Source organism: Oncorhynchus gorbuscha, linkage group LG13 (assembly GCF_021184085.1).
Source record: "Oncorhynchus gorbuscha isolate QuinsamMale2020 ecotype Even-year linkage group LG13, OgorEven_v1.0, whole genome shotgun sequence".
In the NCBI taxonomy this organism is placed as follows: Eukaryota; Metazoa; Chordata; class Actinopteri; order Salmoniformes; family Salmonidae; genus Oncorhynchus; species Oncorhynchus gorbuscha.
Window position 1 is genome coordinate 58,587,437 of NC_060185.1, and position 12,916 is coordinate 58,600,352.

The window sequence follows — 12,916 nt, forward strand, 5'->3', positions numbered from 1 at the left end:
CTAACCGATCGCTCCAGCTGTACATAGTCTATCGGTAAATAGCCCACCCAATTTACCTACCTCATCCCCATACTGTTTTTATTTATTTACTTTTCTGCTCTTTTGCACACCAGTATCTCTACCTGTACATGACCATCTGATCATTTATCACTCCAGTGTTAATCTGCAAAATTGTAATTATTCGCCTACCTCCTCATGCCTTTTGCACACAATGTATATAGACTCCCCTTTTTTCTACTGTGTTATTGACTTGTTTATCGTTTACTCCATGTGTAACTCTGTGTTGTTGTCTGTTCACACTGCTATGCTTTATCTTGGCCAGGTCGCAGTTGCAAATGAGAACTTGTTCTCAACTAGCCTACCTGGTTAAATAAAGGTGAAATAAAAAAATTAAAAAAGAATGTTCCACCACCCAAAGGACATCCAGCCAACTTGACCCAACTGTGGGAAGCATTGGAGTCAACATGGCTTTTGACACCTTGTAGAGTCCATGCCCTGACGAATTGAGGCTGTTCTGAAGGCAAAAGGGGGTGCAACTCAATATTAGGAAGCTATTCCGAATGTCTTGTACACTCAGTGTATACACTTGTTAGTGGGCGTCTTCAGTTAGTCGTTAGGATGTCCCTAAGGTGTGCTTGCCAATTCATTGACCCTCCCCATGCATGCACTCAACCTAAAGTCTTGCCAAATAAAGCTTTATTTATTATTTTGAGGATTCGTAGTATGTAACATAGAGCTTAATAAACATGTAACAGGTGATCTGTGGGTGATCATATCTAAGGGCCAGAGTTTATCCCGGTCAGGTCAATTAGTCCGGAAACACTCAGGGCCTACATAAGCTACACATAAATATTGTAGTCTCTTTACTGTACTGTAATGTAAATCATATCCACACTAATTTGTGCTGTATTGTAAAATAGATGCAACTTTGTGTGATCATCTATCTGGTTGAGTTAAGATAACCGATCCCTATTGTGTGGATTTTGCTCTGTGGTCAGATGTTCTTTTTCTCTCCATTGTTTGCTTAGCCACAGCTAATTCCCCGACAGCTTACTGTGAGACAACACCAGCTTAGTCCCACGAGGCTCCTAATCCTCCAAGGTAATGATTTTCAGGATCAATAAGCATCTTTTGATCACGAGCTATTTGACCCAGATAATAATGATATGGCAGATAGCCTGCTTATTAAATCAAAGACACAAGCAGATCAGATCAAACACCCAAACCATTAATCGTTTAAACTAAAAAAAAAGATTACTCCGATCACTCCGAGTCACATTAAAAGCATTGATCACTTCTGCTTGGAATATTTTTACACTTGAGGAATACTCTGCAAGTGTAAACAAGTACCAAGTTTTTTAATCAAAATAATAAATTAAGAAGACCTCTTTCTGTGGAGGCAATGCATTCTACTTTTGTTGTGGAGGTGCTGATTTTGTTGTTGTGGGTTGGATGCTGCTACTACTTCACTCTGTGTTTGAGACCATGCAGTTCTCTCACAAAATGGCCCTAAGTAATCACTTCAGATTTGTTTTATTTTGTGCCGTGTAATCTTGTCTATTATCTGTAGGTTGTGTTTACGTTTGTAGGGTAATGACATTGAATACAGCTGATTCGGACTGCAATTTGAGGCTGTGGTGAGGAGCAATGAGCATAAGCTTTGTGTAATGGAGTTTGAGTGCTATGCCCAGCTGTCAAGTATCCAGTTCTCCCTAGTACCTGGAATGGCCTCATTACTATCTCATTCCACACAGGAGGCCTCCCCACAGACCAGTCCAACAGGAGACCAGGGGCCACTCTCACAAATGGAGATAAAGTCATTATTCGGGATAACTGGAGGGGTTGGAGAATCTGATTTTTTATTTATTTAATGTCACTTCTATGGGTTGATAAGGGCTTCATTTCAATGTCGACTCATCGAGGGTGATCGTCGTACCTCGCCTGAAGCAGGTGACCACAAAAATCTTAATAGCTTTGAATCAAAACTTTTGAAGAGATGTTGAGCTTTAGCAAAGTTTCTCTAGATGCCCGGAGCTTATAATCAACCATTGTCTAAATAATAGATCCGGGAAAAAGTAGATAGAAGACCCACACACGATTCCAGAACATTGTTGGAAGCACAGGCAAGTAAGTAAAGTTGATCTATAAAGCAGTTGAACTTTATAGAAATGTTCGTGAAGAAAATAGCTTTCAAAAAGCACAACGTTACCTTTGTAGACATATTTGCGAGAAGTTGTCCTTTGTCCATTGCTGTGTTTTGATGTCTGCAGCAAGATGGTATCAAACAAGCACATACAGTAAGTATCCTGCTCTCCAGATCTCCGTGGATGTAAAATCCCAGCCTATCAGATTGTACAACCTGACAAAGACAGAAACATTGTAACTGTTTCAAAGTATTCCCCCTGCCACTGCTAAAAATACAATAGAAGCAGATTAGGTAACACCACAGGTCAATATAATGTTGAATACTGTGTAAAACAATGAGCTGTATGCAGACACGTTTCGTTTTGGAGCTAAGGCAGAGTGTGAGAAGAGATTGTGTTAATGTTGCATGTGGTAGGCTCGTCAGAGCTGTGTGTAACTTGAAAGTGCATTGAAACACAGTCACACTGTTCATTGCTGCTATTGCATGAGTTGACATACGTACAGATCCGGCATGATTCCACTTTGTAATACTCCCTCTCCTCAACGGCAGTCTTTAGCATCCTCTTGAGTGCAATTGTGTCAGAAATGTGTAGTCTAAAGGCATTAGCATAATTTAGGTCTTTGGTTAGGTATGGTTTACTCTTCAAACACATTTTGCTCACATCTAAACGTGTGTCCTTGATTCTCAGTACAAAGTGTTCTATGCATTACATGTTCAAATGCTGTCCTTCGCCTGCGATCTTTGTGCATTTGATTTGAATACATTATAACATACGAGTTTCATTGCAGCTGATTTTAAATCTCTTGATCGCATCACTATCGCGTACTAGTTCCCCTATTAATCGATACAACTGTATTCTTGTAATGTAGTCGATAGAATAGCAGGTCAAATAGCAGGTGGAATTCGTTTGGTGGCATGTTGAAAAGGTTTACTAATGTTTTTATTAAATTGTTACACTTTTCCCTTAGTAACGTAGGCAACGTACAGTATCATTAGGATATGACTAACAACAATTGCTCCACCTGCAATTATAATGAACCTTTGATAAAGATGAGCAAAAAAAACTGTATAAAATAAATACTGAGCTACAGTACCAGTCCATTCAAGGGTTTTTCTTTATTTGTACTATTTTCCACATTGTAGAATAACAGTGAAGACATCACAACTATGAAAAAACACATATGGAATAATGTAGTAACCAAAAAAGTGTTCAACTAATCCAAATATATTTTATATTTTGAGATTCTTCAAAGTAGCCACCCTTTGCCTTGATGACAACTATGCACACTCTTGGCAATCTCTCAAACAGCTTCACCTGGAGTGCTTTTCCAACAGTCTTGAAGGAGTTCCCACATATGCTGAGCACTTGTTGGCTGCTTTTCCTTCACATTGCAGTCCAACTCATCCCAAACCACCTCAATTGGGTCGGGTGATTGTGATGGCGAGGTCTTCTGATGCAGTACTCCATTACTCTCATTCTTAGTCAAATAGCTCTTACACAGCCTTGAGGTGTGTTGGGTGATTGTCCTGTTGAAAACAAATGATAGTCCCACTAAGAGCAAACCAGTTGGGATGGCGTATCGCTGCAGAATGCTGTGGTAACCATGCTGGTTAAGTGTACCTTGAATTCTAAATATCACTGACAGTGTTACCAGCAGCTGTTGTTGCTCCTAGACGTTTCCACTTCAAAATAACAGCACTTATAGCAGGAAAAGGTGGCATCCTATGAAGGTGTCATGTTGAAAGTCACTGAGCTCTTCAGTAAGGCCATTTTTACTGCCAGTGTTTGTCTATGGAGATTGCATGGCTGTGTGCTCAATTTTTATACACCTGTAAGCAACGGGTGTGACTGAAATAGCCAGACCCAGTCATTTGAAGGGGTGTCCATATACTTTTATATATATTGTGTCTGGGGTTATTTTCCAATCGAAGTGCCAATGCCCTTAAGCAAAACTCCAGGCGTTTACATTTGTTGGTTGCTCACAAAGGTTTTTTTCTGGCAACCCTTCCAAAGAGCCTATTGGCATGGAACTAGCGTCTAATTGTAGATTTAGAGACGTGGTGACCTGAAGATACGACCAAGTTCTGTAATTCTTCAACTTTGGCCCTTGGATTTTTCTGTGCCTCCGAACCATCTTTTCACTGTGCGTGGGGACAACATACATTGTCGCCCTAAAAGTGGTATATTTGTTTTTTCGGCGTGGCTGCAGACTTTTCTGGACCTTTCTTCCTGACAGCTAAAGGTCCCTATGATTCTGCACATGTGCGGGATTCTTTACTTTACATACAGTCTCTTCTTTAGTCATAGAGAATAGGCTGCTCTGGCGAATGGTGCTCGTTTAATACAGTTAGATCAAATCTGAATACATTTCTGCAAGATCACATAATGATAGTATTCGACATAACAGAACAAATATAATAGCGTAGTATAATGTTACTTTAAGAGAAAAAAAACCCCACTTATTTTAGGATGATTGAGCGAAAGGTCATATTTTTTCCTCATGTGACCTCAACCCAACAGCGCTCCCCACTATGCACAATATGTGCTTTGATTGAAACAAATCACAGGTGTGCTAAAGTTTGTTAAAACCATTTGCTCAAAACTGTGCTCACTGTACATAATTTGAAAACATCACTGCATATAACTAAGAAGATCTAAATGCATATTCCCATGAAACTGATAGAAATCAAATTGTTAGCAGGCAGATGCTGGATGGATATTTCACCATGAAAACTCATTCATCGTTCACGATTGACAGTGAGAAATTTGAAGGGATGGTGACCACAAAAAATGTGTGCGTAAAGCAAAGGGTAAAGGAACATACGGATCTTTCCAGGGGGTGGCTAAACAGTGAGGTTACCTACATATCTGAAGCCTATGCCTTTTTCATGTTTTTTTTGTACCCATTGCCTGATTTATGAAGGTCAACAACCATTTTGTCTCTTTTTTTGTTTGTGAGTTCCTTGCCAAATTCCATGGTGATGGATGACAAAATGATTTTACATGTGTGTAAAGCCATGTAAGGCCACAATACAGTTCCTTAAACTGAGATTCATTTCAAAAGTAGAATGTTAATGCAGATTTCATTTTGTTTGATTTTATTTCTAAGAATCTTTAGGGGTGCCAATAATTTTGACACCTATCTATTTGAGAGGGAAAAAATGATATTACTCTCTACCTGAGCGATTGTATTAGTGTAAAACAATATTTTCAAAACTATTTGTATTATTTGTATTATTTATTTAATACTGTTTCTTAATCAAGATAGTGAGAAAGTTGTAAAAAATAAAGTAAACGGCACCGAAGCACACACATCGCCACTCGCCAGTGACTTGATAAGCTGATTGTGTCCTGGCTGACTGATCAATGTGCCTGCTAGCTAATGATGTGAAGTTCGCAAACGATTAGTTATTTTTGAACAACTCTTTTTACAGACTCGAAAGTCATGATTTGTTTTTCTGACAGACTTGTTAATTTTAGTCATTCAACTGACCAGCTGGCGGCAATGTGTCCTACAGTAGGATTGATATACGCTCCTCCTGCTCAGCGGCAATACGATATTGTGCTTATCACTCTCACAGCAGTGAAGCAATAAGGTCCGCTCAGAGTCGTTCACAATCTAGTCCGATTCCGGACCACAACTAGACCTCTTTTCAAATGTATCAAGAAATAATCATATTTGTATGCCTATCAATCAACAAATACACATTGTTTAAAGTAGACTTTTACAAGTCTCGGTCACAAATGACAGCTCCAATAAGCCTCCTATTGTGAACGAGAGGCTTGTAGAACCATGACTCTATCGAGTTTTTTTTGAACGAATTGAGTCGAAAGGTTTGTTCTTTTAACTAAAGGAGTCGTGTAGCTTGTGCTGTATTTACGATAGTTTGACAGCTTGCAGATTATGAAGTTATAGACATGTAATTGTTCTCAGAAATCAGTCCTGAGCGCACAGCCAGACTTTCCCGACTAGATTCATTTGTATGCAGTTACTCGTTTTTTTTTCTTGAGAAATACTGCACTTTAGCTAGATGGAAAAATTGCACGATTATGACCTCCTCTGCAAAAACATCTACATTAATGACAGATTTCTTGATTTGTCTTCGATTCAATTCTATTTTTAGGAAGTGATAGTGGGCTATGTTGTTGCTACGGTGGCTCTGGAGGGACAAACAACAGTAACTGCCAGGGCACGATATGTGAACATAAAACACCCACATCTAACAACACCCCCAAGACAACTCCCGTTTGGCTTCAGTCATGACGCTAGCATTTCTTAATGAGCAATCTTCAAAACGAGGCCAAATCAGTCTCTTCCTTGTTAATAGCCCATTGAAATCATTTTAAGTGCTTGCCTTTTTTCTCAGAGTGACATCAGTCAATGCCTTGAGTTGTATTGCAGGGTAAAAAAATTGATGCTTTTCCAGCTGTACGATTATAGCTGCCTTTGAACGGCGAGAGGTGTGCTTTGAGATATCCGATATTGTTTGACCACTTCACTTACGTAATAAGCATTTGTGACAACACACTTACTGCCATGTTTTGTCATGTTTTCAGAAGACCAATCGAAAACATCACACATGTTACTACTCTGAAGGAACATTTCACACCCTGCTCCAGTAGTGTTATTTCCAATGCAAATTTGACTCTGAATCCATTTAAACTACATGAAAGCTCAGCATTTCCCTCTGTAGTGCATTAGCAAAGTGGATACAAACACACACAAGTCAAGTATACTGAATATTGCAACAGGGGCTCTGAAAATTCATGAGGGGAAATGGACAGAGTGTAAAATTGTGCAGCCGGGGGGAAAATTATTTTTAAGATCTTTAAGATTACCGTAATATTTGAGAATTTTACCCCACATTTAAAAGCAAACCAGGCTAAGTACTTGCCAGGGAGAGGAAGGATCATCTCAGGGTTGCTTACTTTCAAGTTCCAGAGCAGAATTCTGCTTAGGAATATGCAGATGTGAAGTTTCAAACTGCAGTGGTAAATAAAGAGTTGACTGTGTTGACATGTACAGAACATTCCCATACCATAGCCACACTGTGTTGATATGTACAGAACATTCCCATACCATAGCCACACTGTGTTGACATGTACAGAACATTCCCATACCATAGCCACACTGTGTTGACATGTACAGAACATTCCCATACCATAGCCACACTGTGTTGATATGTACAGAACATTCCTATACCATAGCCACACTGTGTTGATATGTACAGAACATTCCCATACCATAGCCACACTGTGTTGATATGTACAGAACATTCCCATACCATAGCCACACTGTGTTGATATGTACAGAACATTCCCATACCATAGCCACACTGTGTTGATATGTACAGAACATTCCCATACCATAGCCACACTGTGTTGATATGTACAGAACATTCCCATACCATAGCCACACTGTGTTGATATGTACAGAACATTTCCATACCATAGCCACACTGTGTTGATATGTACAGAACATTCCCATACCATAGCCACACTGTGTTGATATGTACAGAACATTCCTATACCATAGCCACACTGTGTTGATATGTACAGAACATTCCCATACCATAGCCACACTGTGTTGATATGTACAGAACATTCCCATACCATAGCCACACTGTGTTGATATGTACAGAACATTCCCATACCATAGCCACACTGTGTTGATATGTACAGAACATTCCCATACCATAGCCACACTGTGTTGATATGTACAGAACATTCCTATACCATAGCCACACTGTGTTGATATGTACAGAACATTCTCATACCATAGCCACACTGTGTTGACATGTACAGAACATTCCCATACCATAGCCACACTGTGTTGATATGTACAGAACATTCCCATACCATAGCCACACTGTGTTGATATGTACAGAACATTCCCATACCATAGCCACACTGTGTTGACATGTACAGAACATTCCCATACCATAGCCACACTGTGTTGATATGTACAGAACATTCCCATACCATAGCCACACTGTGTTTGATGTGTTCCCTTTGAGGAGTATTATCAATAAGGCCTAAGCATGGCAACATACAAAATGTTAATACTTAATTTGTGTGTCCAAGTGAGTGTTATCTCTCTCTCTATGGAGAGAGGGCCCCTGAGCTGAGGGGGCTGCTCTCTCGGGAGCAAGGTGGTGCCGCAGATAGGGGTCCGGCCGTAGGTGACCTACAGGGGCTGCAAAGGGGCCGGGAAGGGTCGGCACCCATCGATGGTGGTCCTGCCGGGTGGAGAATATTAAGTGGCTATGGGTCTGCAGGCGTGTGGGCTCTCTCTGGCTCCTTGCTTGACAAGAATGATAGCTTTCATTTGCATGCTAAAGCTCCAGCTGTCCCCCCAAGATGGATGAGGGGTCCCAGCTTCATCCCTCACTCCCGCTACCGCTGCTCCTCATACAATGGAGAGAAAATTAAGTGGGGGCCAAAAAGATAAAAATGTTCATAACATACAATTTTCTTCTCTCTCCTTGAATTGAAGGTTGCTCTGAGGGTTTTGGCCCCTTTTCTCCCGGTGAATGGGCAGAGTAAACTGTGCACTGCCAGATATGCAGAACAAACTCACCTCATTGCTGTTTATATCATTAGTGTTTGTGTATACAGTGAATGCAGTGTCAATATTTTCGCTGACTCTGCACATTATATTCATTATGACCATTTTTATGTACATTTTTATGTTTGCCTTGTATTGTACAAGGATTACATTAGTAGCTAATATTCTGACCGTTAGAAATGGCTTGAAAAGTTCCGAATGATTCTTTTTAACAAGTTGGTTTCTTTATGTTGGCTTTAATGCTCTAGAAAAATAGATTATGCAGCTAAATTCAAAGAAAACAAGCATTTTAAAACTCACAGATATAATGAGCGTGTCAGGCAGTTTTAGCACCAATACAGTTCTATCCAAGTGTGTCTCTCAAACTGTAAACATGAAAGCTTGCTGCTGGCATGTTTCCCTTCAAATATAGCTAGCCCTATACCACAAAGTTCTCTCACTCATGTGTGCACCCAGCGTTTAAATACTGTGTCTGCTTTCATTTACCTTTGTCAGGATATTCTAAAGCACGGAAACCACTTCACTACTCTTAACTAAACTCCAGGAGATCAAATACTTTCAGTGTTTTTAGAGCATATCTCTAGATGATTTTATGTAATTAATCTACCGAGTTTTTACATGATCAAAGTGGCCCACGATTATTCAGCTCACTTCTGTATCCCACACTCTGCTAACTGTCCTGGTAATACAAGTCTCTTGAGGTCTGAAGTGGTTCTAATTTACACATTTCCCCTTTCTAGTGTCCTCAAACTGAAATTGTGTGTGTGCGTACATCTGCGTTTTAGAATGATACAACTCAGCACTCCTCAGCAAATTGCTGGTGTTCCCACAAGCTAACTGATTACAGTATATAATATAATGATATTTGTAAATGATGTTTGTGGAAGAGTTTTGACGGCACTGAAACAGCGACATTCTATTTGCATGGATTACTGATCCTCTCAACATCGCTCAGTATGAGACGCTGTGTAATCGCCTACACGACCATATGTTTATTTTCTCCCTACTGTCTGTCCTATCTCTCAATGTGTGCTTGTTCTTTTACAGCTCTCCTTACAACCAGACCCCCGAAGGTCCTGTTCCCCACTGAGAGACAGGCCAGTGTTATAGATGTCCAACCGGGTAAGTCTTCCCCATGGGAGCCAGTGCTAACGGTCTCCTCTCCATAGAGCAGACAAGTGTAATTATAGACTGCAATAGTCAGGGGCTCCTTGCTGCTTTCTCTCCAACCGGGCTGGCCTGTTCTTCAAAATGCATTTTACTGCAGTGCCTTTTGGATGGGGATACATTGCCATTGCTGTGTCAATATATAGTTTTGGAGCTCTGTTTGTTGGAATGTCCTCTACTGTAAAGCAGCAGAGTGATCACCAACACTGCATTCTAATGCCTGAGTCAACCCCATTAAAAAGTGTTGCTGCAATCAGCCAAACATGCCTGAGGGGGCATTTGCAATATATACATCTGGGGGCTAAGAGAAAGTATAACACACAAGGCAGGCAAATGTTCAGAGAGATCAAACCAGAACACAGCATTACCACTGGCATGCAGTATTCCCCTGACCCTTGTTTCCATATTTAATTATGAGCTTGTTCTAACCTGGGGGAGGTGCCCGGCCGTAGCCTCTCAGCTCATTCTCCTGCACCTTGTACAATGTAGGCTAGAACCATTTAATAGAAGGTCCAAAATCCACTGTTATCAGCGTGAAACAACACAATTCTTTCAAATCTGTGTCCATACAATGATTGTGTCAAAATTACACTTAATTTAAAACATTTTACCGGAACGTTTCAACCACATATTCATACTACAATGTGCTTTCGGCACTTACCATGTAAAAAGCCCTGCCTGCGAGATATACAAACACTCTTCAAATCTTATTCTGGAGCTCAGGACCAGTTGACAATAACAAAACAAGTGCGAGGAAGGCATATTTAAGCTGTCAAGTTGGGGTAAATTATAGGCCATTATTCCACATGCATCAACACAGAGACTGGGAGGAGACAGCTGAAGAGATGGAGTTTCCGAGCTCCTGCAGAGCCAAGGAGATGTCGTTGTCTTCTTCTTCTTCTCCTCCTTCTTCCTCTTCTTCACTGTTCAGTATTTAAATAATACACTTCACCTAACAACTGGCTCCGATATGATGGGTTGGCTTAGCACTCTACTACCTTGTGCAGTGTTCACATTCAGTTCTGCCATATTGTGAACACTATTCAGTTCTACTACATTGTTGCATGTAATTTTACGGTTTCCATGAGAAGTTACTTTTGTTAGCCTTGCTTTACAGATACAGTAATTGTATACTCTGCTCGAGGCCAAGGTGTTCTGTGGGTGATTGGCACTTGGTACGCCAATTACCCTCATTGTTCAGTAGTCTTGCTAGATGAAAACAGGCTGAATCCAAGCTGTTTTACAAATGATGTGTATTTTCCCCAGTTTAAGAACAACCCTGTTACCCAATCAGTGCATAATAGCTTTCTGGATAACACACAAACTGGACCTTATTTGCCTTGCTTTACAACCCCAGGACATTTATTGCAGTTCTTCCTATGGAATAAATATCTTTACTGCTTTGCCATTCTCAATCGTTACCTTTCTCTGCGCGGTTATTATATTTCTGATAGGATGACGAGTCAGGCAGCCCCAACCCAATTAAACTTAATAGAGTGAGCAGTCTGTATAACACAGCATAAATCTCTCTCATCCAGCAAGCCCCCTGCGCCCTACAATGGATGTCACACCTTCTGTCACAGGCATTGCATCCATGCGCATCAGGATTTATCGAGTGCCTGGGCGTCTGGAGAAAGAACCCCTAACTACGCCTGATACCAGGGAAAAAAACATCTCTGGCAGGGTGTGTGTGGTGGGCGTTTTCTCCAAAGGCATTGCCGTATGACTGAAAGCACTGTATGTTAAGAATTGTTCGTAAAGTGTAAACACGACTTCCTCCTACAATATTGTCAATTTCTCTTATGTTGTTTTTTTTAAATCAACAGCAATGGGTACAAGGATTTCATATCGACGTTATGTATTTGATATGAAAAAATGCCTTTTTATGTTAAGATGTTTGTTTGAATGATGATTAGATAGGGAACAGGGAATGGTCTGGGCTGCTTGAAGGAGAGAAAGTATAAACCTTGGGTGTTGCTAAAGTAATGTCTTTCTCAAGGATCCATTCTCCCTCTGAAGCTAAGGAACTGGTCATTTGTACTGAAATAGGCACCCTAATAACAAAAAGATATTTACAGCTTTGTGAGCCGTGACTATACCCAGTCTTGTTGTCAATGTTGCTTTATCTGCAACAACAAAAAAGGAGGAAGAGTGACACTATCTCTAACTGACACACAGTTGTGTTATACTCATAGACTAACAAATATTGAGAGTGTTGAAATTAACAAAAGCTGGAATAAATATAATGTAGATTTGATCAACCTTCCCTTACCATTACTCCTTGTAATCCACATAAAACAATTATGACGTGAATGTGAATATGCTTATGGCTCAAGAGACCTAACAGATTGAATAAAGTCCTTCTATATGATATCCAATCCGCATCTCATCAAATTAAATGTGAGCTGTTAACTGCTCCTCCTCAAATGGGCAAAACAGCAGCGTGCCCTGAAAAAGGAAAGGGCTCCTTGACAAGAACCTGTAGCCCCACAAAATTGGTAATTAATTGTTGTGCGGCAGGCACTGTGGTGAGTTCTGGAGGCTGGACCATTAGGCCACAGCTGTCAGTGTTTATTAGCTGAGGAGACGCTAAGTGCAGAGAAGATTTAATAGCTCCATGGAAATCAGCTCCCCCGTACCCTTTACACGAGAAGGGCCTATTATTAGCCACAGGGCGCCTGATTAGCCGCCGGAGCATCTGAGAGGAGTGACACGATAAAGGAGAGGACCAAGGAGAGGAGAGCGTTGCGCCGCTGTGTCTCTGCTCTGTCTGTGGTTCTGCCTACTCTTCATGGACAGCCCCACTCCACGAAGGCTTTTCCAGCAGAGGAGGAGGAGAGGAGAGGCCATATTAAGACAGAACGCCTGAGAGTACACTGAGGCTCATGGCTAGTTGGATACACTGCAGGAGGAGGGTGGGTGGGGGGGGTATTGTTAGCACAATGTTCCAGGAAAGCACATTATTCATCTCAAACTGTGCCTATTTTTTGTGCATTAATGTCATATCATGAACAAAATCCTCATACTGTATATA

The 12,916-nt window shown here is 40.7% G+C and overlaps 1 protein-coding gene across 1 annotated transcript in view; it reads left to right on the forward strand.

Moving 5' to 3' along the window:
- LOC123993196 (X-linked interleukin-1 receptor accessory protein-like 2) overlaps positions 1-12,916 on the forward strand; it is a 319,699-nt gene that overhangs the window by 246,619 nt on the left and 60,164 nt on the right. The window contains exon 6 of the mRNA XM_046295081.1: positions 9,763-9,837. Coding sequence (XP_046151037.1) covers positions 9,763-9,837 — 75 coding nt within the window. The remainder of the gene's footprint in view (positions 1-9,762; positions 9,838-12,916) is intronic.